At 39.3% G+C, this 26,369-nt stretch overlaps 1 protein-coding gene across 10 annotated transcripts; it reads right to left on the bottom strand.

Moving 5' to 3' along the window:
• Positions 1-2,325: 2,325 nt before the first annotated feature.
• Positions 2,326-26,134, bottom strand: TMPO (thymopoietin). 10 transcript variants are annotated; one of them, XM_087764655.1, is made up of 11 exons: positions 25,740-26,134; positions 16,102-16,228; positions 14,293-14,451; positions 12,672-12,772; positions 7,734-7,853; positions 7,533-7,628; positions 6,865-6,978; positions 5,909-5,998; positions 5,761-5,826; positions 5,506-5,600; positions 2,326-4,225 (listed from the first exon to the last, which is right to left on the bottom strand). In XM_087764655.1, the coding sequence occupies exons 1-11, from the start codon at positions 25,977-25,979 to the stop codon at positions 3,934-3,936; spliced, it is 1,500 nt and encodes a 499-aa protein (XP_087620781.1). In that variant the 5' UTR covers positions 25,980-26,134; the 3' UTR covers positions 2,326-3,933. The 10 variants fall into 10 exon arrangements, with proteins under 10 accessions (XP_087620781.1, XP_087620782.1, XP_087620783.1 ...); XM_087764656.1 differs by having other exon boundaries at positions 6,865-6,975; XM_087764657.1 differs by lacking the exon at positions 5,761-5,826.
• Positions 26,135-26,369: the final 235 nt, after the last annotated feature.

Below are 26,369 nucleotides of genomic sequence, written 5' to 3'. Positions count from 1 at the left end.
AACCACAAACTACCAATCCTGAAAAAGAATTTCAAAGTGAGGCAGAACAGAAAATGTGAGGAATTATTCTTTTAGCTATCAATATATACATACTACTTAAAAGCATATATGGCACCTTAGGACTATTTTACAAGTTGAATTAACTTGTAGACCCGGTGCTGTATGAACACATGCATGTATGCATACATCTGTCGTAGCTTGCTGTTGCACTGGTGCAAAGCAACCTGGTATACTCCCTACAGAAAAAGAAAAGCAAAAGTCATAGGAAGGTTTTAGACAAACATAGGTAATTTACCAAACATACAGTCAAAGCTCTATTAACAATGAAGGGTATGCTGAAATGCCCAAGTTTGTAAACACAAGATCTAAAAATTATACATCGCAACCCACCCCTGTATCTATTTTGATCAGTCAGATGAAGGTTTTAATTTTTATTTTTTTTTTACAAAGCTTTTCAGCCCAATATGCAACTTCAGCCATATCAAAGCAAGCCAGAAATACCATGCACAAGACATGCCACGCAATTTTACAAGCTTCATCTGCAATTATACATTTTTTTCTGCTGAAGAGCCTCCTTTTGGAGCTCTATTATTTAAAGGCATTCTTTTTGTACTCAGCTTTTCTGATTTAACTCTGCACAAACTAGCTGTTTTTTTTTTGTTGTTTTTTTTTTTTAAGATATTTTGTCCACAGAACCATTTGAGAAGGTAATTAGCAGGAAATAAGGATTTTAATACCATAAAGATTTTCATAAGTTGTGCCACAAGAAACAAACAAAAACGCACATATATCAAGCCTAGGAGGGACCTGAAAGCATTCTGTAGGGCAGTAGTGAGCATACTGCTAGCAAGCAAACTTGGAGAAGAAAAAGTTCCTTCACACTGTTTCCTACTTAAATACAAATCAAGGTTTCAAAACACACACAGAATTTAAATTTAAGATCTTCCTTGAGAGTTTCTTGTCTCAGACACTAGGTAAGCTCTCACAGCCTTACCATGGATCAGGTGCCATAAAATTAAGTCTCAACAATGCAAGTGATACCCTCCAGTGACTCGCAGCCTGATACCAGGCTCCTGAGCCTGGGTTCATGTTAAAAGATTAGCACACAAGTTAAAGGGAAAGGCGCAAGCTCTGTGTTAGAAAGCTGTAATTCAGACAGACAAATCAACATCTGCCATGTTTTCAGCACAGCATTCTCAGCAGTATGACCAATGAGAACAAAACCCACCGAAACCAAAACACATTGTCACGCCTATTAATTTACACAGGCCTTTCTCCAGACTTTTTGTAGCCCTTGCCCTGAAAGGGACTTAAGCAATATTTACTATAGCAGAACTCAACTAATTTTTGCAACTGGAATTTGGATACTAATATCAGTCCACAAAATTGCTTTATTTTGTGATTGGTTCTGAAAGTTTAACCTGGCTCTGTCTAGAAGCCAAGATAAGCTAATGGAACCAGAGTGAGATTATTTAAAAACAAAACACCCACAACACAAGAAACAGTTCCTGTTGCTTCAGCACTTTGATACAAAGACTATAGTATACTTCAGTGTAACTTACACAGCAGTACTTAGAAGGCTTTAAGCACATGCAACTATTCAGCTAGTAGCATTATTACTACATGTGTTACTGTTAGAATAATGTGAATAGCTTTAAGAATGCTGGCAAATCCATATTTGGGGCTGGGGGAGGAAGGAAGAGAGGGAATAAAGAAGGAAGAGATTACTCTTAGGGCTACCTCACACCATTCACTGCCTCAAGTATAAGAAGCTCATTCATTTCTAAGATGCATTGTCTTCCAAGTACAACTGAGCTACATGTAGGTTACTTTCAGGACTTACGTAGAAAAGTCTTTACCTTCTCTGAAGTAACACTGAAGTTGAGAGGATTCTCCAAAACAGTGCATAAATGAAAGAATGATGACATTTAATTGCATTGCAGTTCAGTTTGGGGTTTGTTTTTTTTTAATGATGCTAATAGTATCCCTGAAGGAGGTCAACTGAAAGTATTTCATGTAACTAGAAGAGAAAGATATATTTCATGTTAAAACATATAGTAAAGTGGGGTGACAAATACTTTAAAGTGAAAAGGAAGTTCCTGAAGCATTGAAAAGCAAATGAAGAGTAGCTTCTCTCCCATCCGAATTAAAGGCCTAACATAGCCTAAAGGATTATGGTGCAAAACTATTATTATAGTGCAAGTACAAATACTCCTCCTACCAAGTGTTGACATAAACTGCTCTGTTTCTACTGTCAAGATTTTTCTGTTTGTTTTTAAACATGGAAGACTGTAGCAGCACAAAATGACACCACTGATACCTCAGTTGTCTTGCTTTTGCTGCTTTTCAGCAATGCATTTATTTTGATAAGGAAAATCCACACACATTAAAATCATTTTTATTTTTCTGCATTTTGACACCAAAAGTGAATGTCTTACATTACAATTTTCTATAGGATGGACACAAGTTTAGCGATTTGGATTACTCAAAAAAGCAGATTAAAAGGAAAAAAACATTAATCTTAACAGAAAAAAAACCCCTATTGCTTTGCTACAAATTATCATCATGTTTGTCCCAAAGTTCACAGAAAGTAAAGCTTCCCCATAGCTATAGTCTACACAATAATTGTACCTAGAGTAAAAAGATATTGACTATTAACTAATGTTCTCGGCTTTTTATAAGTAGCACTTAAAGAATAAGTAGTATGATTTATTGCGATTTTGTACCAAGCAATAAGACTGAACATTTGTATGCTGCAGAGTTAAGCACACCAAAATGTATACATTCACTTTAAAAAAATTGCTGCTTATCACTCTTCATTGGTAGTAGTGAAGTCAGCTGCCTGCTCAACTAAGTTACACAATAGAGTGTTTCAGCATGCTTCCACTGAGAAAAATGTTCAACTGCATGAAAGTAGTATATCTCACCTTAGAAGATGAAACGGTAGCAGAAAATGCAGCAATGCCCTCTTCATACAAGAATAAAACTTCATTATGGAATTTTCACGCTTTGAGAATACTTCTCTACATGAATATTCAAAGATAATCACATAAAGCTGTATTGGAAAGACCTCGCTTTTTTAAAAAAGAAAAAAAGACCACTGCTAAAGTCAGAATTTAGACTACTTCAGATAACAACCTTGACCCAAAAAATTATTTTAGTAGCAAATTATATTGATGCAATTTTTATTTTCCACGCATATTACTAATAAATAAGTTCCTCTAAGACATCTCTTGCCAATTAGATTTGTATTCAGCTCCTACAACACTGTAAGCACTAAAATGAAGGGATACATTTAAATGATGTTACGCTTAAACGGAGTTACTAATATGATACTAAGACTTTTACAGAAATGCAAACAGGTTTACAGTTACATTTAGTAAAAAGTTACAGTAAACTACAGAAAAGGTTGTCGTTGTACTCTCTCTACATCCTAAAAGAGATCAAATTCAGTTACATTGTTACTGAAAAAATGCATACAAAAATGCATTTCCCTTTATCACCTGTTAAAATCCTTCTCCACAATAATCTATAGAGACAAAAGTACAACTTCTCTTCTGTACAAAGAAAAAGCTTTAAAAACACAGCTTCACATTTTACTACATTTTTGCCCTTCTCAGCTTCCAAATTCTTGCAAAAACAAATATACAGTTTCTCAAAAATGAATTTAAAGGATGTCCACATTAAAAAAATAAAGCCTACAAAAAGTTCAAAGATCTAAAAAAATGTTACTCCTATGGCAAAGTGATCTCCTACTAGTCCAAAGTCCAGAAAGTTACCGATGTCCATTTAATATTATCTTGCTTCATTTATCCAATTTATCAGGTTCCAATCACATTATTTGTAAGAAGTCCTTGAGCCAATGAGAGGGCAGAAGAGTTCTCTACAATTAAAAATAGGAGATCAAATCGGGTGTGCCTTTCAGAAAGATACTCATTTGGCACCGTCCTGAGAGACAAGACTCAGATATTTAGAGAAAGGATTTCCTTGATTAGTTTCCATAGACTGATAAACCAAAAACAAGAAGACCGAAACGACAACAAAGAGAAGAATTTTTATCCACAGGGGAATGGAGCGTTCTTTTTTTGTTGGTGGTTTCTCTGACTTGATGTCAGTTGAGGTACCATATTTTGAAGCATACTTAGAGAAACATTCCTCCATTCTGAAGTCACTGTGCTCTATAGGCCGGCTAGCAGCTCCTTTGATTGGTCTACGGCAGCTAGCACTGTTAATTTAAAAAAAAAAAAATTAAAATATTGCATACTTAAAAGAGCAATCTAAGGTGTACAGGAAAATTTTAGTATAATTGAAGAACTAAAAGTTATTTCTAGTGAATGCAGTACCTGAAATATCTGTCTCAAACTCCAGCATGGCTATTATTTTTATTTTTTTCTATTTTTAAAGTTAATCATTCGGTGTTTGTTTGAACACCCCTTAAAAAAAACTCAAAAGCCACTTTACTTCACCCTATCCACATAATCAATGGATCATAACTGGCAATAAAAGTCTAGGAAGTGTCTCTCTCTGTCTGCATCTTTAATGATCACTTACGCAGCCCCACTGGGATTTCTAAACCTAAGACTGTCCCTGGACATTAAAATATCTACTGATGGCTAAGGCAACACACAGAGCCAGAAGACAAAGCAGTAAGGGTTAAGGACTTGGCAATGTATGTGGGTTTCTTATATACAAGGAGTACACATGCATGATTTTTATTTTAAAAAGTGGCATAGATTTATCTATACTGATAGACCTCAAAACAAGAGAGAAGCAAGCTAAGTGGTAAGCAGATACACCACAGTAGTAGTAACTGGTACCATATATTCTCCTTATGGTAAGACTTTATACAATTGCAGTTCAAACTGAAGCTATAATAAACATGTTGAAAGCACAGGAGTTGATTTCACATCTTAACTTTTCCTCATATTCTCTAAACAGGACAAAGTTTTGTGAATTGCTTAATTATCCAGAGGGTTGCTTCAATTTTTGTTTAAATAGAAATTTGCAAAGAAAAAAAAATGTAACAGCCCTTCCTAGATGCCATCCTTATTCATGCTAAGGGTAATCTTTGACTACAACAAGACTGCTACTTAAAGGAAAAAATAGGGCCTTCAAAAACTCTTTTTTGCTTTCAAAAAGAAAGCGCAAATCTATGCTGGAAGATCTTTCCTTAATTTAACAGCAGACCTAAAGCAGTTGCATCTCACCAAAAACTTAAATATTGTGAGCCATTACCACAGAGAAGCCCCTTCCAGAAGTTCCAGTACTAATTCCTACTATAATACTATTCTGTCTTCCCACATCCCATTTGAAGAAAGAAGAGACTGTTTTGGCTAACAAAACTATGTACATAGAACAAAAGAGCTAGGTGGTCATCTCAACTGTCATTGAGCCAGAGTGCAAAAACTGTTCCTCACAAATCTAGCAATATAATCAAAAGATACTTCTCAGCCTAAACAGGTTTACAAGAACCGAGAAACAAGCCCCCCAAAACCTTAGTAATACCTAATTCCTGTAGGTGTTGATACTTCGTAAGGGAACATTTCCTTAAGAATATCTCTTTCTACTCTTCGTTCTTCTGTATGAGTTCCCTCCAGCACCTAGGAAACAAAACACAGTTATAGGCCTAACAGACAGCAAAACAAAAAGCTCCTGCATAGCTATCTCAGCGACCACAACCATGTGCAACTTGTAAGAATGAATGAGTCACCCAGTGACATTCAAGAAGTTTACTTCTTGGGTTTTAAATGTTAGTTTAACCTTTGTTAGTGGCAGCTGTCTGGTCACTTTTGGTGTCTTAAAGCATTCAGTGCTCTCCTCAGTTTCCTTTAAGATAAAGAATATGTTGTATAAATATAATACACCTGCCAGCCAATAATGTAGATGATCAAAAAAACTTAACCATCACCTCTATCATGGCTGTGTTGAGCAGATCACAGGATTGGTTGTAGCCAACATGATTAAAAAAGCATTGATGTGGGCAATCTGTTTCTTCTTGCTGTAATAAACAATGCCACAGTACAGTAGAATACTAACTGAAAAAAAAACTTACGCACTCTGAAATAGAATATCAAGTTTTCCCACAGCCTTCTATTTGACAACTAAGTCTACATTGCAGTCATGTTAGAAGCAAATAAAGCAGCCCATTTCATATATCTCAGACCCACTGGTAGAGTAGGCTTCACAAGTGTTAATACAAGTTTTATCTATGGTAACTACATGAAGCAATAAACTCCATTTAAATTCAGCCAAGTATTATCTTGTAATGTAAATTTCCACAATATTACAGTACTACGTTAATACGTTACATATACTTGCAAGTGCTTTAGGCAGTTCTCCAAGATGTATATAGTTTTGACAGCTTGAATAGGTTAACAGTAAAAGAATTATTTTCTTGCTTGATAACTGACAGGAATCTACAGATGCTTTTTAAATTCAGGCTTTTGGTCTAAAGTAATCCTACTCTCTGATTCCCTAAGTTAAGGTACATTGTGGTTTTTCAGGATTTACAAGACCAAAGATAGAAAAGCCAATTTTGCTCTGTCTTTGAGTCATTCAAAGAATTTAAAAGGAAAAAACCCTCTACATTTTGTACAGAAAAATAGCAGCACAAGGATAAAAAACAAATCAAAACGGGGGGGGGGGGGAGAGAAAAGCAGGATCTCCACACACACACCCCTCCCAAATCTGAAAGGAGAAAATAAAAATAAGTTTATATTCTCTCTTTTATGCTAGTCTGTTTTAACTAGTGCCACCTGGGCAGTGACATCCTCCACCCCTTCTGTACTAATAAGTAAGCACATACACACAAGAATCTTGTTTACAGAGCGTAAGCAATAGCAATCTAAGTTTTAATTTATTTACTTCAGCTGTCATCAATGGTTTCTTTGGTGTTCTTCTGGGCATGTCTGAGAGTTCACTGATTGACAGTGTAGGAGCTGCATGCTTGAAATTTCCAGGCACCCTATTGACAACCTGCTGAGATTCAAAATTGTTCAAACTCAGAATCAGCCAAAATACAAAATAAAAGGGAGAAGGGGGCAGAACCAAACAACAAACCCTTTATGTGCATTGCATATATGCATGTTAGGAGTTAACTCAAGAAGGTTATGTAACAGATACTACGAAATAAGCACAGGAAACACATTGCTTATCATTCCAACTAGTTTCTTTTAAGCCATTTAGAAACATAAAGGCTATTTAGTTTGCAAGAAAAGCCAAACTTAAAAGCAGATATTCTGCATGTACTTAAATAAAGATCTGAGCTTTTAAAGTGGTTCTTCTCAACCCTCCCCCAAAAAAGACATTAGATAGTACATAGGTGTCTATCTAGTCCCATCTCAAAGCGAACAGCATTAGGTACTAATACAGATACTGAATATATGGTTTCAAAGACTACTGAATAGAACAGCCTTTTAAGGAAAGTAAGACTATCTTATCTGTTCAAAACAGAATGATTCTGTCAGTAAAGATATATTACAGAAGAATACCGCTTGCATGATTTATTAAACATATTTACTAAGCATATTTACTAGGGTCTCGTTGCTTGCAGTCAATATAGTTTCAGCTATGGGAGTACTCTCTGTTAATACAGCATCATCTACAGGCAACTGTGCTGTAGCTTCCACCTGTTTGTTTAAAACAAACAAAAGAAAACAATTGAATAAAATAGCCACTGGGACCCTAACAGTGAGAAAAAAAAGCTTGTCTAATTATAATAAGCCTCTCATCACCCTTTTCCTTGGTGTTCTTCTTGACACTCTTGTAGACTCCCTAGAAAATGCCTGCAGAGGTCCACTTTTTGAAGATCCACTTGTCCAGACAGTCTCAGTAACGCCATCTTGAGAATAGGTCTATTTAAGCATCAAACACATGATCAAATACATGAAAGCCAGCTCTCAACATTGAATACCCACAACCAAAAGCCAGAATAGCATGCAAACTCCAGAAGCAGTGTGTCTACAATCCAAAAAAAGTTTTGAATCCGAATACATTCAGTAATGAATAGCTAGCTAGATTAGTAGTGTTGACCACAATACTTACGTTAGAGCACATTATTTTTCAAATACAGAGCTGACTAGACAATGCCCAACAGTAAAAACCGATAATCTGCTCACTGCAATAGCGTGAAATAACTAATGCCACAAGTAGTTACAGCAAGTCATGGACAGCAGATAAGCTAGTTTTCAGGCCCATTACATTACCTGCCTACACAAAAAATATTAATCTATGAGCATAAGCAGAAAGCATCACCTTGTTCTCTACCCAGACAGGGATCTACTCTCTCGAGCAGAGATGGGAATAGTTTAGGCACAGCCACCTACATTTCAACAGGAACTAATCTCCAGCCACAGGGGGCAGGGGGAGATGTTTTATAATCTTAGAAGTTTCCACATAAAGAGATGAAATTCACACAATTTTCACATAACAGTGGGTTTAAACGATCAAGCCTGACACAGATCGTTACAAATCTAAGTAACAACATGAAACACCAAACTTTTATAGCAATTAACAAACACACATCATTCCCTATGCCTTCTTGCAAGTTTCATACTGAAAGAAAAAACCTCCTCAAAACTAATTCCAAACATAGACCTGGAGGGAAAGGGAGATGAGGGTCTGCTTCTTCTAAATTATATACAAGATCTTCATTTTTATTTGGTGAAGTTTAGAAATAAAAATAAAAATTATTACTTTGTTAATACTGAAATCTTTGCACATTAACACCTTATGCATTGATGTATTACCAAGTTTTTGGAAATTAACACACTGTGCTGATGGAAGTTATATAGACCGGTGCAATTGTCAATTACAGGTCTAACAGCAGAAATAACTTCACTGGAACAGTATTACCCCCAAAACAATGTGTTAAGAGAGCAGGCAGGAAAGCAACTATTTACTGAGAAGGGAAGAAAAAAAAAAAAGTCTAACAATGCCCTTATCCATTCCCACTTGTATCTTCAAAGTTACTCCAGTGAAACTAGCAGCTGAGCAGCTTTATGATTCTTAAGTTCTGTATTACAGCTGCTACATATCCAGCAGAGGGAGCACAAGTGTTTTGCTTTACTCCAAAGTCACTGACATACTTTGAAAACCAAATGATGTATATTTATGCGCAGACCTCAAGTCCAAACAGATTCAGATGTTTCGAATAGAATTGTAGATTTCAGCCTAAGTCTCCAATATTCTTTTCAATTTAAACAGACTTCTGATGAAACATCTCCCAACCCCTTTATATTCACCAGACACTAGCTTCTCTTCCCTATTAAGAAAAGCTTAACCCACAACCTTAATCATGGCTCCCCACCTCACACCCATACACTTTCTATTTGAGAGGTGTTCTTTACAAGCTTAGAGAAAAACACTAATTTCAGAGTGGTTCCACTCAAACACATTCCACTCAAGAAAGCAGTAAGGCAATTCCCTCATCCTACTAATGGAGAGCTCCCCTGCTGTTTGACTAGGAACTGGTATTGACTAGGTATTCTAATGGAAAGTTAGAAGTACTTCAGTAAATAACCGCCTCTCTCCTTAGTTCTTCGGATGCTTGTCAGTTATGTGTTTTAAGAACCAAGCTTCAAGTTTTTTCTTGCATGAAAAGTCTAGGAAAAGCACAGAATCTACTGCCTAACACCCATCCAGACTTCAGCAGACAAAATTAAAAAAAAAACCCAAAACAAAAACAACATATTGTTCTCTACAGTTATAGTTATCCTCACTGTCAACTGAGCAGGCCTTGTCTGCTTATCACAGAAATTTCTGAACTAAATAAACCCTATTAAAATGTAATACTCACATTTTAGTATACCAACACCCTGTATATAACCAAAGAAAGTTACAATGGTGTGGTACACAAGTACTATTCAGCATGTGCTTTTAGCTGTCATATTACTCATGAGCAGTGAAGCTACAGATTATGAGTTTACCTCAGCTATCACTTACCAAGTTTTTTATTGGGCATATGCCACATGAAATTGGTACGCCAGCAGCTGCAATGCTGCATGTTTTATTTTTAAGAAGCCCAGATATACAGGTAGTCAAAAAATGCAGGGAGGAGTAGAAGACCATAGCATATGCAGAATGTCACTATACAAAGTCTCAAGCAGAGAGACTAGTTCTATGTTGCTAGGAGTCCTTAACACCTATGTTGTTCAGCCCACCTCTTTCTGTTCAGTGCCATCTACTATGAGGCCTTAGGCTCAGTTTTGAACTCTAACTCTATATTCACATACCTGTTTGGAAGGGGGCATTCAAATTAGGGTTTTCTTCCAACTTTTCCAGTTCTATGAGGAGACAATTAAGCACAAACAGCCAAGCTCAAATTCATCTAGCCCTCCACTGCTAACTGGCTGATAAGACCCATAAGGCTGCTCAACCTCCCCACCCAATTTCTTTTGCACCACACTGCTTAAAGACTATCTATTTGCACTCTTTTCTTAAGAGAGCAGCAACACCCATCTGTGCCAAATGACAGACAATCCTTTCAGCTGTGTACATCTGGACTAAGACTAGCATTGGATAGGACCCAGATGTGACTAACAAGTCTGCTCACACCACACTACCAAACAATTCAGCCCCACCACTCTTCAGAGCCTCATAATCTTTGAGCCAATACCACACAGTGCATGACAGTTGCATATAATTCTGCAGAATCAGTATGGTCCCTTAACACATCAGCTGCAAACTCAAGATCTAATTTCACAGGACGAAGGAAGAAAAAAGATAACATCTTCCCCATCTTCTATTCTCAGCAAAATATATGACTACACACATTTGCTAACCAAAAACATTGAGTTGTTCTTGGCTTCAAGCAGCTGTAAATTTTTGTTGGTGGATTATTTTTTTTTTTAATCACAGCAGTCAAAAGTTGAAAGATAAAAGGTTTAACAAGCTACACAGTTAGAGCTCCTGAAGAATTTGGCATCATTTTGAAATTAGATCATTTTTTCATTAATCAAGGGATATTCCTTTTATTAACTACCTGCAATTAAAATACGCAAGCTGCAAAATATTGCATCTATACTGCACATGTAAAAGATTGCAAGACAAAACACAGTAATGACCTAATGTTATTACAGTGAAATTGGATGACAAAAAATTGAGCAAGCACTCATCACTTGAAAATGACACAAAAAGACATCACTGTATCTCTTCCTTTTTATTCTATACGTAGGTTCCTAAAGACTCGGAAGCTTTGCTTGTTGATAGCTGAATTAAATACCTCTGTTACACTGAGGCTGGCAGGGATTTGTGGGTGAATAACAATTTAGAAAACAATAATCCTTGAAATACAAGAACCTCAAGATTCAGATTCCCATTATGAAGACCATCATGAGCAGAAGTTGCCTGAATAAATTAAGGAATATTTTGTGTGGTGAATTGTGTGTTTTGTTCTGCAGAAGTGAAATTTGTTCAGCTTGTACCCTAAAAATCCAATTAAAAATAAGGAGAACTAGTTATGGATCTCCATAACTGTGCTGTGTTAGCCAAGCTCACATAGCAGCGTGTTACCTGCTTTAAGAGACATCCGTAGCAAAAGCATGTTTATACACACATACTATCCAAATAGGAAGTATGTGGCATTTACCATACTATAGAGTAGTGAGAAAAGTCACTGATCTGCTAAAATACATCAAGCTATTAGCAGGTCAGATTTTGAGTCACTGAATGTTTATATAGAGGTCCTTTACTGTACCACAACTCCACTACTTATTGGTCAGATAAGTAACACTAAAGATCCTAAGTAACCTAAGCTGGGGAACAGGCTATTTCGTGACACTGTCACATCATAAGGACAGATCAGCCACCAACTACCGAATCCAGTATTCAGCCTGCAATTTGAAAACCTGAGGTGCTTCTGTAAAATCCTTCTTTCACCAAGACAAGAGAACTAATATTATTTATAAGTAAAGGACAAGACAGCTATACATACAGCAAGATTTAAACCTATTATTATTTTTCTTCTTAGGAGAAGCTCTCCAACAAATTAATGTCTACTCTAGTACTGCAGCTACAAGCATAGTTGAGGAAAGAAATATTACATAGATAGCTAGTGCATGTGTGTACACATATACACACACTTCTATATATATATATATATAGACATATATAGAAGTACATTACTTCATGTACCATATTTAAATCACAGTCATTAAACAGATGTATTTAAAATGCATATATACATCTATAGATATAAAACCAGATAGACAGAAATCTATGTGTCTATATTCTTAAAAAAAACAAAAAAAAAACCAAAATGACCTTTTTCCAAACTTTTTTTTTTTTTTGAGAAACTGCTTCTTTTATTGAATCAAGTTGTTTACAAACATCCAACAGGATGACATCAGCCCATCTGACTTAAAAACCTGTCAGGTTTCCAAAACTAAACTTGTTAAGGTTGCCTATTATTTTTCTCTAAGAGGCACTAGAGCAGCTGGCAAGTCAGACAAACAGCTTTTAGCAGACCATAATTTTGAATGTCAAACAAGCTAAAACCAGCAACTATAGTTAGTTCACAAGATTTTCATGCTGTATTAGAAGAGGCTTTCTGAAAGAACTTTTAAAAAACAGTATAGCCCACTTAGTCAAATAGGATTATGTTAAAAGTAGTACAGTGTTTAGTGAGCACATCACCTGCAGTTAGTAGCAATTCCAGATGCCACTAAACATACCTGGTTGTGTTCAACAGCTCTTCTTTGTTTGAGTGCTATTGGAGTCTTCATCCTGGCTTTCAATGGTTCTCTCTTCTCAAGCCTCAGCTCAGTCTTCGGATCTGTAACCGGTTTTAATACAACTAGTTTCTATAATACTACTGGTTGTTGTACTAGTTTAAACCAATTGTATTTTAATAAAAATTCATTTTAAGAGGCAACATAACTCTGAGTTACCATTTCCTTAAAAAGTTGCGAGATACAGGTAAGTTTCTGCATTGAATGTAGAAGAACAAAGAGACTTTTGAAGAATAACCTTAAAAAAATATTTTTAATCACTGACCCGACTATTTCAGTTTTGTCCTAAAAAAACCCTACATTTCAGATAAGCTTTGACCAATCCAATAGTTCCATTTAGAAACTGGTATCAAGTTGCAATTCCTTTAACCAAAGTACCACTATACTATTGATTGTAGTAAGGGTAATGAAGCTTTTCAACATTGTTTAGGCTGTTAGTTTCATTTCCTTTAAAATAGGTCCTCTTATATAAAAACTCCTTTTTGATGCAGAAGAAGGGTGAGTGGTTAACACTCATCTTACCAGTAAGAGGATGTATTATTTTCCACTCCCTTTCTAAAATTCTAATAGCATTACACTAACATATTTAGAGTTTATTTATAGAATTTTTTTTTTTTTTGGCAGGGGGGAGTGTTTGTTTGCTTTTGTTTTTTTTGTAATTAGATGAAGCATATGTAAATATAAGGAGACAGCTATCAGTTGTGACTGGGCTCTTAGCTACCCTAAAAATAAATTAATAGATCTCTAACATCCCTCCCTGCTCCAAAAGTGCAAGAGATTAAAGTTCAAAAACAAGCCCAAATATGCAAGGGAGATCCATCGAGTTCCTAGCCATATTTTGACCTGGAAGTTCTTGTAAAAACAAAACAAAACCAAACCACCCCTGAAACAAAACCACACAAAATAAGCACCTTCTAACATTCCACTTAAGACACTCTTTAAAGCCTACACTGTTTTTACTTTTTGTAAGATGTATGATGGTGTGTTTTAGGTTCCACTTCCCCCACTCCTATACTTTTTTTTTTTACATAAACTTGATACTAAAACTGCAAAAACCACACCCAAGACCAATACATCAACCCACCCCAAACTAAATCCACAAGAAATAGAGCATAAAAGGGATTGAGTCATACATGAGAGACATTAAACAGCATTTAAAAAGTACAGAAGTTTAATAAACAAACATTCATACACTATCCTATAGTAAAGATAACTACTGTAAGCACCATAAGACAAAATTGCATTTGCACTTAAAGATGAGGCATAAAGAGCACTGGAACACTTCATACGCAGTTCTCCTACCTATCAGATTTACAGGTTCCAATATGGGAAAAATGGACAAAAGGGAACAGTTCAGTAGCAAGAAGTTTCCTTTCCCAGAAGAGGCACCTGGATCACTGTGCTAGTAACTGCATGATCAAGTACATGACTCACACGGTCTACAACAGTATCTTAAAGCCTCAGCTAACAGCAGGATCATGCCCTCTTTAGATATTTCTTCGACTGCAAGTATTACTGATGTATAATTTGAATAGTTCACGGGCAAGTTCCACTTAAGTCTTACCTTCTTCATTGTCACTGTACTGGTCAGAATCATTATTTCCATTCTGTCTTGTGTTCTCAGCAGTTGAAGAAATTGCTGGGAGAGGCACAGGTGCCTTCGGTTCTGGACCTTGTTCCATCAGTTTCAACAGCTTTTTCTCATAAAGTTTCCTAGTAGTAGCTAGAACAAGGAAGGATACATGCTAAAGATACAGTTTTCATCTTTCCGGACATGACTGTTGGAACTTGGCTGTTGTATATTCCTTAGGATCTCTGAACATATGTTTTTTATTTTTAATCCATCTGGATGGCCCATATACCTCTAGGTATATAACTCTGCCTCTAAGGCTTCTAACTTTTTGGTTTAAGAGAATTCTTAAGATAAACTTCGACCTGTTAATACACTGGAAGTTACAAGCATTTATCTATGGAAAGGGAACTTACCTGCTTCTTAGACGTTTTGTTTCATATGCTGCAATACACAAGTTATGCCCTCACAAAAAAATTAGTGAGATTGATATTGCAAGGGCAATGGTTTCCAGGCAGATTCAACTATTATCCTCTTAATCGATTTACCCTGGAATTAACACCCCTTCCCCTGTAGTTTAACCTTTGCCCTGTTGGCAAATTCAGTCCAATAAGCAGCATGAAAGGCATTGCAAGTAAGCAGAAACAACAGAACTTCCCATTTGCTGCATCTAGCCATCAGGTTGGCTCACTTGATACCTTTGAACAGCTGTCCCCTTAGATCAAGTCTAGCACATACTTCCACATCACTACTGTGCTGGCAAAAATCTATAGAGGTGACTGGTGCCTGAGCTCTTAGCTGCAGAAAAGTCTAACCTTAGAAGATTTCAGGTAAGAGGAAGCCACCCTCAAAAAGAAGTGGCAGACTCTCAAAAGAAACAGAATCCATACTCTGTAAGAACTAAGGCTTTTTACTTAGACCAAATTTGAACATCTTCCCAGCGGACTGCATAGGTACTTGAATTTTTCAGAAGACTCGAGTGCTATCCAAGAGGAACAGGTTGAACGGGAAGACATACAGAAACAGCTAACAGAAAATATTACGCATAAGACTTTGACTGCACACAGGACTCCAGGCTCCATCACTGACACTTCCAGCCAGGAGTTCAAGAACATTCCACAGCAGGCTCAGCACACTACATGTGACCATCTTTCTTTGAAGTGCTGTGAAATCAAAGTCCCTTGCCATTAGGCTAGTGCACAATCTGAAAGGCAAGGAGCTTTGATCCCATATCACAGGTGAGTGCCCAAGGCAGGAGATTAAGCTGGGGTCAGGACTTCTCCTGACATAGGTTAGCATGCAGGACAGAACACTAGGTTCAAGGGGCCAGAAAAAAAAATTAGCAAAGGAAAACATTACTGCGCAATACAGTGAGTAGGAAATGCTCTAGGGAAGGGGAAGTTCCATGTTCTCATTCTGCTCTCAATGCTATTAGCTTATTATGTAAGATGTATTTTCTATTTAAGCAGGCCCCAGACCTCAACCTCTGTATCAGAAGACCTAATTACCCCAGCACTGAGCTTTTAACTAACAGTTACACAGCTTCAGAACAGAAGTTGGAACATCTCCAGCTGGCCCAGAACACAAAAGGAACAAACTGTGGACTTACCTACCCTGCAATGCTTCAAGTCTTCTCAATGTAAACAGTTCAATGAAAACATCGTAGAGTGGGAAGTAGGATTGTAACAGTATTGGTACTAAACTTAATAAGCAACTGCACCAGAGAAGCTTAGAGTACTCAGTTCTGAGATTTAGTGAGAAATATGTTGAACGGATGAATATTTGCCAGGTCAGCTGACCTACCTACGATCGGGCCAGGATTTAGTCCGTACTTCACAAGTTGCTCTTGAAGATCTTCATTACTCATTTCTGTTATATCTAGGTCATCCTTCTCCTCTGGCCTGGGTTTGTCAGTTTTCTTCGTAGCTTTCTGTGAGTGTGTGAGGGACAAACAAGAGACAGAGCGTTTCCAGTTAATATAGAACACATCTTTTTCTTCTAAGGGAACTGGAAGATATGAGAGTCCTAAACATACAAAACCAGAAAAGTAATTATATTCTCCCCATCCCTCCCACTGTAATGCCTATGTGAAACACTGCAAACATTTACACCTACTAAACAAACATACATGAGCTTCCTACTTATATAAGGAAATATCCATTACAAGCCTCCTCTATATAAAAAAAAAAAAACCTTGCTCATTATTCTGATCCTGTGTTTTAATTTGAAGTTCAAGTATACAACAGGAGAGGATCTCTTTCTTATGACTGGAGAGGTAAGCTTCTAGCTGTTTCACCATCACTACTCTAAATTACAAACATATACGTTCCATTGGCATTTCTTCACATTTTTCTTCTACCCAGTAGGTCAATAGTTCTTTCCTCTAATGATATGGAACAAGTTCTTCAGTACCCACACCTTCTGAGCCAAGTTCCCAAAATCCCCATTCCCACTTATCCTGGTGTTCTCCGTAAGATTACATGATGTTACAAAGCGAGTGCAGGAAAGGCAAAACTAGAAGCACCCTTACATTTTAAAAATCCTGCCTGTCTGCTCAGGCCGCTGCTATTGTAGCTCTAACAAATCTTAAACCCAACTCTGGCAACACTACTTGAACAGTTGGCAACACACCACCACCACATACAGATGGTTATCAAAATAATCTGCCAAGATGCTACTCCTAAATTAGCAGTTTCCACTATATCCAAACAGAGTGATCATAACATTTATTCAACTTGGGAAGCCTTTGTTACTACAATAGACATTTCAAGCTCCAAGATCTGCAAGAGAGTGAGGAGGTAAGACAGAAAAAATATGCTTAGGATCTGCTTGCTCTCAACTAAGAAAGATCTTGATACTGCTTTTAAATAAGTCATATTTGTACCTCAAAGTTGTAGGATATAAACAGATACAACTTCTATGCTTAACATGTTTCTCAGCTTGGTTGCCCAGAGGGCCTATCTGGGTTTTCTGGTACCTACCAAAGACTAAAATTCCAAATACAAATATGTTATAACACTCGGTCACAATTAACAGGTTTTTTTCTTGTTGTCTTTAGTAAGATAGTACTAAAAGACTATAAGATGACTGACATGAGTCAACAGTACCTAGCTAGCCATTAATGCCAGTTCAATATTGGTTTGCATGCAAGCTTTGTCTTGCCTCAAGTGTCTTGATATTTAAAAGCTATAGAGGGACTGCATGAGGATTTCTCAAATATAACTGACTCCTTAATTAAATTAGATTTTCCTCTAACTCCTGGATTGTGAAAAAAAACCAGCATGATGAACTTATCAGCTGTTGAAAAGCAACAGGATCTCCAAGAACTTATGCTATTTCTTAATTCTAAGAAATAGACTCCAAGCAGTCTGAAGAAAGGATAGGATCACTAAAGTGGCAGATTTGACTAGTCACAGATTTACAGCTCACTTTATCAGTCACTCCATTCCTTCATCACATAAAAATCTAAACAGTTTTTGAAGCAACTGAGTCTACTTATCTAGTACATAAAAAACAACCAACTCCTACTCTCCCGTAGGAGACTTGCATTTACTTTTGAATATGTTGGTCGTAACAGTATTTCAAGTTAAGTATCATATTAACAAGAACTTCATATTCAGTGCATTTTTTTCTGGCCTACTGAACTGTCGAAACAATGGAAAAAAGTTCCAAAACACGTCTTCTTGTTGGGTTCTGTTTAGATTATTGACAGCTCTGGTGTTTGCACACATCACCAAGCAGGTTAATTAAGATGCTACTTCCATATTTCAGAAGAATTTTTTTTCTCAAGTACCATTTTATTTTTTTTTTTATTACCACACATTGATACCATGAGAATAATCAGTTTCAGCAGAGAAAAAAGGGCAGGGAGGGAATGAAAAGTTGAAGGTAATCTGTGTTCTTCAATAATATAGCCAGGTGCATTGATTACCTTGTGTTCTGTGAGGTCTCCAACTTTTACTTTTGAATACCTATTCTCCTCAAAGCAGAAGCAAATTACTTCACTCGTACAAGTAGAAAGCTGCCATGTAACCACTCACTGGAACACAAGATCAGTTCCTAGAAGCATAAGGCAGGAGAAAAGAATTTCTCTCATACATTGGCTGTGGTATGACAGCATTAACCTCAGCAAGAACATTAGCTTTAATTACCACTACTATCGTAGTACACACCACTACACTTTCTGTGCATCATCACAACTTATCCATGGGACTACCCTGTGAGACAGATCACAAGAGCTACCTTTAAAATTTATCATTGCAAATTAAAACTAAACAACGAAAAAAGAAAAAACCAAACACATCCACATTTTCCTGATCTGGTGACCATCAGTAAAATTGAAGTTGTCTTACTGTGGTGCAGAGATGAAGTGCTTAAAATGAAATCGTGGCAAACACCAGGATTTGCTGAAGTAAGGTGGTGCAGCTGGCCACTTTGCATGTAATGTAAATATTCTTGCAACACTACACCCAGACCACTAAATCCTTATCTGAAGATCATCTAATTCCATCCAGAGCTAGCGGTACCAAAAAAAAAAAGTTTCTAGTCATTGCCATTTTCTAGAAAACAGAAGATACAAGAGGATCTGCATACTGCACTTGAGAGATTTGTTCACACCAAAGAGATGGCAATTTGGTAGTGCTGTCTGTCAGGCTCTGTTTCAGATCAACTAGGACCCAACCCTTCAAACAAGTAGTGAAGTGAATTATAAGCATGGGGCTCCCACACAGCATTCTCAGTTCTAGGGCCACAGGAAAACAAGAGTGCAAGAGAAGTTCACCTCAGAGTGTCATCTCTCCACAGCAAAAAGCTTTCACCTTCTTTCACTAATGAGAGGAGCAGAAAATGCAAGTGATGAGAATTCAGACCTGGAAGCTATCCCTTACCTCATCTTTGGCATTCCTGCTGAACAGAAATCCAACAGCCACAGACCAGTTTATCAGACTAACTTTATGGCTACCTTTACTAGTTCTAGCACTACTCCACCAAACACAAGCATAAGTAACATCTTGAAGAAGCTATTAAATAACATGATAACTATTGGATATCACCAAAAGAAGCATTTTCAAATCCCAAGTTAAATGGCACTTACATTAGGATATTCAAGGACTTTAATCCCAAACAGGTGCAGCTTCATCACTAGAAGCAGAAAGGCTCAGGGCTTCTTTACTATTTCTCTGAATGAGGTTAAGACAGGCTAAGAAAGCCCAAATCACACCAACAGAATGCTCTTGAATTCTCTGGTTTGTACAGTGTCCTCTCTGGTAACAAATAACAGTATTTCTCTTAGGGGAAGGGAAGATAAGGAACTGCACATGCCAAGTCTCCATAATAAGACTTACACGGTGAAATACAGCAGTCTTTATTCCCCTTGCACTTTTTATTCTATCATACACAAACATTTCCTGCAGTAGAATTTATTTTTTTTTTAAAACCGAGTCCTACTGAACTTTTTAACTTCAAACACCTCCAGAGAATATTTACCAAAAGCTACAGGACAGACAAAATAAACAATGAAAAGGAAATTATGCAGCAGTAATTCAGAGATCCTGATACACTCAACATCAAGAATTCTCTACCTTTTAACCTTAGTTAGTAAGTGCCAGACTTAGAATTTCCAAGCCTATGTACAGTAACAGTCCTAAATTATAAGATCAGGGACTAATTAACCCTTCCACCCCCTCCTTCCTCCCAGACACTAAATCCCATGTACTCAGTGAAGGAAATGTACCCATTCTGAAAATGGATGAATGCCGCATAATAAAGAGTTGTTTCCAGAGAACCTGAGTAAAAATTCACAACAAAAAACAAATCAAGAAACCAAACTAACAGATGGTCTCATGGCTCAATCAAGTGAATGCTGACCTGGAGATCTGGCTTGTGTATGTGCCCCTGCTGAACAACTGACACGCGTTACTAAACCAAAATTACTTCAACAGGACTATTTTATTTAAATGTAACGACCGTTATTACACCAGCACTCTAACAAGCATGTCTCCCTAGTTCATGAGTCTAGAACTGCAGAAAGTCTGAAGGTGCAGAACAGCATGGCAGGACCTCTCACTGCAGTGGGAATTACTCAGTCACCTCACCCCTGCTGCCCACAGCTGTCACTCAGACAGCAGATGAGTGCCATTTAAAAGGCCACAAAGGTGTTAATCTGTATTCTGGGTCACATTTCCACAGCACATCATAAAAAACACTGCACAGATTCTCTTCCTTCAGCAGGTAGCATATATGCTTTACATTCTCTCACCTATCCAAGCATGCAGTTTCACCTTCCACACCCCTAATTTTCATAAACTACCAGTTTTACTATTACTTTCCCATTTCCAACAGGGAAGGGGTTGAAACCATACAGTTACCTCAGCTACAGATATTATCACTACCACACCATTCTGACCACAAAGAGCTGCAGCTATCTCTCAATTTACTTAGCTACTTGATTAAAACAAACAAACAAAAAAAACAAACCCAAAAACCATCTTTACCTGATAGGTATCTTCTATAAACTTTCAAACAGGCCTTTTGGGTCCAGATGCTCTCATTATACCTTAATTAACAGAAGTGAGGAGGAGACAGCTGACTGATCTTTTTCAAATCAGCACTTTGAAGGTAAAAAATATCACTCGGTGTTTTAGAAGAGATTCTTCCAGGACATGAAATGCACCAATAAACTAAGTCATAAAACCCTACACATTCTGAGCTCCTGTTTGTCAACAGTGTCAAGATGATATTTTTGGTATGTGCTTTAAAACAATGCTCCTAAAGAGGCAAAAATGCCATTTCATAGTTATTTTTCCCTTGAGCTATCTGTCCTGATATTCAGCCCATAACTGACCAGGACCAGGAGCATCCAGATGCAGATGGTTCCCCCTGCAGTAAAAAGGTGTCTCACATACCAAGTCACTGTCCTCCCACACCACTATGCTAAATAGGCATAGAAAAAAAAAAAAAAAGTTGCTCAAAAACATTAGTGAGCTGGAGAAGCTGGCTCTTCCAGACAATATTATCAGACTGAGGCCCAAACAAGCATGATTTTAAAAGCTTTTCCTCTCCTGGCAAAAGTACATAGCCAAAGTGAGCCCTTCCCCCCCCCCCCCCCCCCAAGAAGTATTACATCTAGAGAAGTGATACTTTCAAATATTTCACAGGAAAGCTCTTTTAAAAAAAAAAAAAAAAAGTTGGGCTAACATTTAACCTTACTTTGATTTAGTGAATTTTATGTATTTGACAGCATTTGAAGTTGTCTTCTACAAAGCAGACTGCACTTTATACAACAGGAGGGGGTTTTGCTGCATCAATTACAAAGCACAAAAATGCTGTCAGAGTTTCACCGAGGGGAAGTAAGATCTTAGTACAGTAAAATAGTTTAATTTTTAGCTTTAGGTGCCAAAAAAAATGCTCACTGCCTAAAGAATTTGCTGTTTCAAAGCATGATGGTTTCAAGGCCTGAAAACAATGCAGTCAGAACAAAACCCCTGTAAGTTTTGATCTGCTCATACATGCATGTTAATCATCTGTATGTTCACTACTGTATCAGAATAAAAAAAACGGGTCAAAATAAACCCACACAAATATAAATGAAACAGCAGCAGCATCACTATGGATGCATGACACTTGTCTCACAATACATCAACTTTACATCACTAGCATATTAAGGTTTTTATTCGTTCCGAGAGAGGTATAGGTTGAATGTAGTATTGATAGAGCTGTGCTGGAAGAGTGATGGATTTAAAAGACAATTTGTAGAATTAAAACTATGGAGCTTTGTCTCATCACTGCACAGCTTTTATCAATAGAAAATGTGCACCTAAATGCATTACAAAATGCCCAGAACTTAGAAAAAAGAACACTAAAATGACAGTGTAGACAGTTTAAAATTACTAATGACTACAGCAATGTCAAAACTTTAACTGTCAGTACCAAGAGACCTGGTTTAACCTTACTGTCTTTTCAATGACTGCAACACGGATATTCATAGTATATTCCCTTGAACTCGTTTCTCATGCCCATTTTAAGAAAAACACCGCTCTCCCCCCCTTCAGCATGCGTAAGTCAGCTGACAGATCAAGTAAGGTATCGATTCAAAAACAGGAGCACCCGCTACTCCCCCCTCAAACCGAGCCCCCCGCCTCACCCCCCGCCCCCTACTCGGAGGGTGCGGAGGCAGCCGCGCCCCCGGGGGCGGGGGGAGGCGGCGGCCCCGCGGCGCCCCCTGGCGGCCAGCCCGGCCCCTCACCCCGCGCTCAGCGGCCAGTAAAGCCCCCAGCGACCGCAAGGCAGCGCCGCCCTCGCTCAGGCCAACGTGGTATCCCGATTACAATCGATTTTTCACACTGAAAGCCATATTAAACAACGTATTTTGCACATCTTTGATAGCCTGTGCCCACGACGTAAGGAGAGCCTGCCTTTTGACTGTGATCCCAATCCTTTCAGAGGACTTGAGCAACCGAGACGACTGCTCACTCGGGGCATTTGGACTTCGGCAGGCAGGCACGCAAAAAGTTCAGCACTCAACTGTTGTGTTGGTATTACTACTGAATAAGCACAAACTTAAGAAGAAAGAGATTACATCTCTCACTTGTGGTGCTCGTCTCTATTCAAAAGCACCCCTTTCTTTGCTCCAAGAGCGATTCTGGCCCTTTTCTACCTCTTCCTCTATGCATCCAGCATTCATTCATTCATCCCAGCAGTGGGAGTGAGTCTTCATTCCCAAATCATTCCCCAGAAAACGTGAGTTGTTTTTTTTTTTTTCTTTTGTTTTAAAGAATCATATAGTATAAACCTATACCAAAGAAATACCAAAAATAAGGAATAGCAGAAAGCACAGTGGGACAGAACCCTTCAAAATGCAAACTTATTTAAGTGCAAGTTAATACTAGCCTTGACTGAGTCATCCGGATTGAAGAGACTTTTTCCGATTTTCAAGTTAAGCGGTATTCAAATTTTTAGTGATACAGGAAACACAGAATAGAGCAGCCCAAATTTTTTTATCCCACAGAAGATACCTTTGTAACATAGTAAGGTATTTTGGTGTTCTAGAAACATTAAGTAGTTGATTGCCTAGAAGTTTGAAACAGCTGGTTTACACCCCCCCCAATGTACACAAACCAATACTACAATTTCTAAGACCTGTCACGTACATAAAAACAGAACTAATAAAGCATTGCAATTTTGTTACTCAGATCTCCACCTAACAACAGAAAAGAGCCATGTTATTATACCAGTACCTGTTATAAAGCACTTTTATGCACCCAGTGCAAATTGTTTTCTGGTCCTTTTAAACATACACATAAAAGAAATACTTAAGATAAAACAATGAAGTTACACAGAGGAGTAAAAGACAGAGGTTGCTGAATCCACCTTTGTTTCCAGAGCCTACAAAGTGACTTACAGGAAATATAGGATTCCTTTATTTTATTCCTCCTTCCCGTAACGCCTTGCAGTCCCAGCTCCCTCCCTTTGCCGCTTACTTCTAGTTTCTTCTCTTTCAGAGGCCTGAGTGCTTTCCCTCCTGTCCTCTCTTAATCTTACCAAGATATTACACTTTGTTTCCATACCAGAATCCCACTCCCCTGGATGTCAGACTTCCTTCCCTCTGCCTCTCCCTTCCAACTGTTTTGGGGGCAAGTCACTCTGGAGACCTATACGTTACTCTCTTGGAAGGAGAGCAGATCAGAGAAGCACCCTTACGCCAGAATGCATTAATGGAGACAACAGCTACTTAGGCTACAAGCAGTTTCAGAACTACCTAAGTTGTACTAAGCAGACAACAAGCATACATCAACTGAGCTTTTTTTTGGGGGGCGCACAATGGACCCAAATCCAAGCAACTGTCACTAAAATATTCGCTGAAGTTTTGCCAGTTATGATGATACACTGCTCTGATAGTAACGCACAAGACTAGCAGAAAGAGCCAGAGCCTTCCAGACACCGTTAAGAAAAGTGTAAGAGTACCACCCATTCTGTAAACATAAAAAAAAGTCACCCGTAATCGTTTAAACTTAAGCACTGGGGAAAGGAAAAATCAGATCTAGGAACTTCAGCAGTTATGAGACTTTCCTTCTCCTACAAGCGTGAAACACGATTCAAGCTCATCCTATTTTACTCAAAAGCACTTTACGAATGCTACAGGCAGACCATTATAATCAGAGAAGTGTCTCGTTCACGGTAAAGTTTCTCCAGCGAATGCCAGTTAAGTATTTGAATTAGACAAACGTTAAAAAGAGATAAATAATTTGGTTGGAAATCTTTTCCTCTTTTAGTTGCAGTTTTCAGTTTCTTAATTCAAGAACTGTTTGTTGGGTATTTTAAAGATTAAAGTATCAAAGACCTTCAAAGGAGTCCACTTTTCTTAACTCTCTTTACAAATGAGCTTTGAAAGACAGTATTTCAGATACTATCATTAAATAGTTGTAATATCACACACACATTACAACTCCGGTAGCTGGCGATCATCATACAAGTCTTCACGCGAGACCAAACAGCTTAGAATTATGAATGAAAAGATTGCTTTCTCAATATATGCAAATTTACAGACCACTTATTAAAAACTAAAGAGGAAATCACATTTTCCAAAAGGGAAAAATTCCAAGTGGCATCAGCTTCCCCCCTCTTTCCTTACACGATAAAAGAAAGCATGTCTGAGAAAGCAAGTAACAGTGGACCGACTGAACATGCAGCAGAGGCACTTTGCTATAAAACATACGCTTGGAGGTATGAGGGAGACAGCTACATTAAGCAGACCCTCTTTACACTAAGCAGTCCACTTCACTAAACGAAACAAACAAGCCGTTCCTTCACAGCTTCATCCTTTCCTCCGGAGGTATTTACACAGAGTAGCGTTGCTTCAGTACAACTGAGACAGCTGATGGCAGTCGTCTTTCTAAAGTTGCAGCCTCGTGCAGAGTTTCTCTTGCTTTATTCCTCCAACACCTAAGCATTTCACTTATGCGACCTCCCGCCAAATCAAAGTAAAGGCTTCCCAACTTGCAGGCGGGGGATGTGTCTCACGCTCCACACGCGACCGCGCAGCCCGCCCCCCCCGGCGGCCGAGCCGCTCCGGAGCCGCCGCCGCCGCCGCCGAGAAGCGCACATGCGGGACGCGACCCGGAGGCGAAGCCGGCGGCTGCCCGGCACCGACGCGGCGGGTCCCGGCTCGCCTCCCGGGGGGGACGCCTGCAGCGCGCCCCTGCCCTGTGCCCCAGCCGACAGGGACCGTCCCCGCCGGGCACGATCGCGCCCTCAGCCGAGCCGGGCCGCGCCTCAAGTCAGGCGAGGCGGAGCCGTCCCCGGGGCCAGACGGGAGAACGTGCGGGGGGCCGCAGCGCCTCACGCCGGCCTCCGAGCCGCGGCCGGACCGACCCGTTCGGGCGGGAAAGCGGGCCCGAGGCCGCCGGGAAGCCGAGGGAGCGCGGGCGACGGGCGGCGGTACTCACCCGCCCGGCGGCAGAGCCGCGGTTCCTGGCGCCCAGAGGCGTGGGCTCCCGCTCCTCGTCGCTGGAGAAGTCGGGCTGCGCGGCGGCGGGCGGGTTGCGGGCGGTGAGGTGCTGCAGGTAGAGCTGCACATACACGTCCTTGCGCTGCTCGCCGCCCGGCAGGCTCACATTGTTAGCGATCAGCTCGCTCTTCAGCTTCTCCTTGGTCAGCACCGACGGATCCGCCAGGAACTCGGGCATCGCCGCCGGCCGCCGCCGCCGCCCTCCCGGGAGAGGCACCAACAAAGCGCGGGGAGAGGGAGAGGGGGCGGGGGAGGAGGAGGGAGGACTCGCCTGCCCCGCGCCAGGGACCCAGCTCCACAGCGGGCAGGCGCGCGCACCGACCGCTTCTCCCAGCCAGCAATAAGCCGCGCCCCGATTGGCGGAGAGGAGAACGAAGCGGCCCTTCCATTGGCTGCCGGGCGGAAAAGAGGAGAGGCGCGCGGGACCCACCAGCGTTAGTGCTTTGCGCGAGGGAGAGTAACGCAGTTTAAATTCGGCTCAGGCGGGAGAGGCGCGAGGGGCGGCTCTCGTGCGCGCGGGAGGGGGTGCTGCCCCCGGCGGCGGCGGCTGCGGCTGCCGCCGGCGCCC

The sequence above is a fragment of the Nipponia nippon genome, unplaced genomic scaffold (genome assembly GCF_047370975.1).
Source record: "Nipponia nippon isolate SJK-2023a ecotype South Korea unplaced genomic scaffold, ASM4737097v1 scaffold_3, whole genome shotgun sequence".
Lineage (NCBI taxonomy): Eukaryota > Metazoa > Chordata > Aves > Pelecaniformes > Threskiornithidae > Nipponia > Nipponia nippon.
This window is presented reverse-complemented; position numbering and strand designations above follow the sequence as displayed.

What these genes read in the sequence shown, in the direction of transcription:
- TMPO (XM_087764655.1), bottom strand. Translation starts at nt 25,979, where the DNA reads ATGCCCGAGTTCCTGGCGGATCCGTCGGTGCTGACCAAGGAGAAGCTG. An exon ending in AAATCCTGGCCCGATCGTAG is followed by an intron (nt 14,452 to 16,101) that starts GTAGGTCAGCTG and finishes TCCTTGTTCTAG; the next exon opens with CTACTACTAGGAAACTTTAT. An exon ending in TCAACACCTACAGGAATTAG is followed by an intron (nt 4,226 to 5,505) that starts GTATTACTAAGG and finishes TTAAATTAACAG; the next exon opens with TGCTAGCTGCCGTAGACCAA.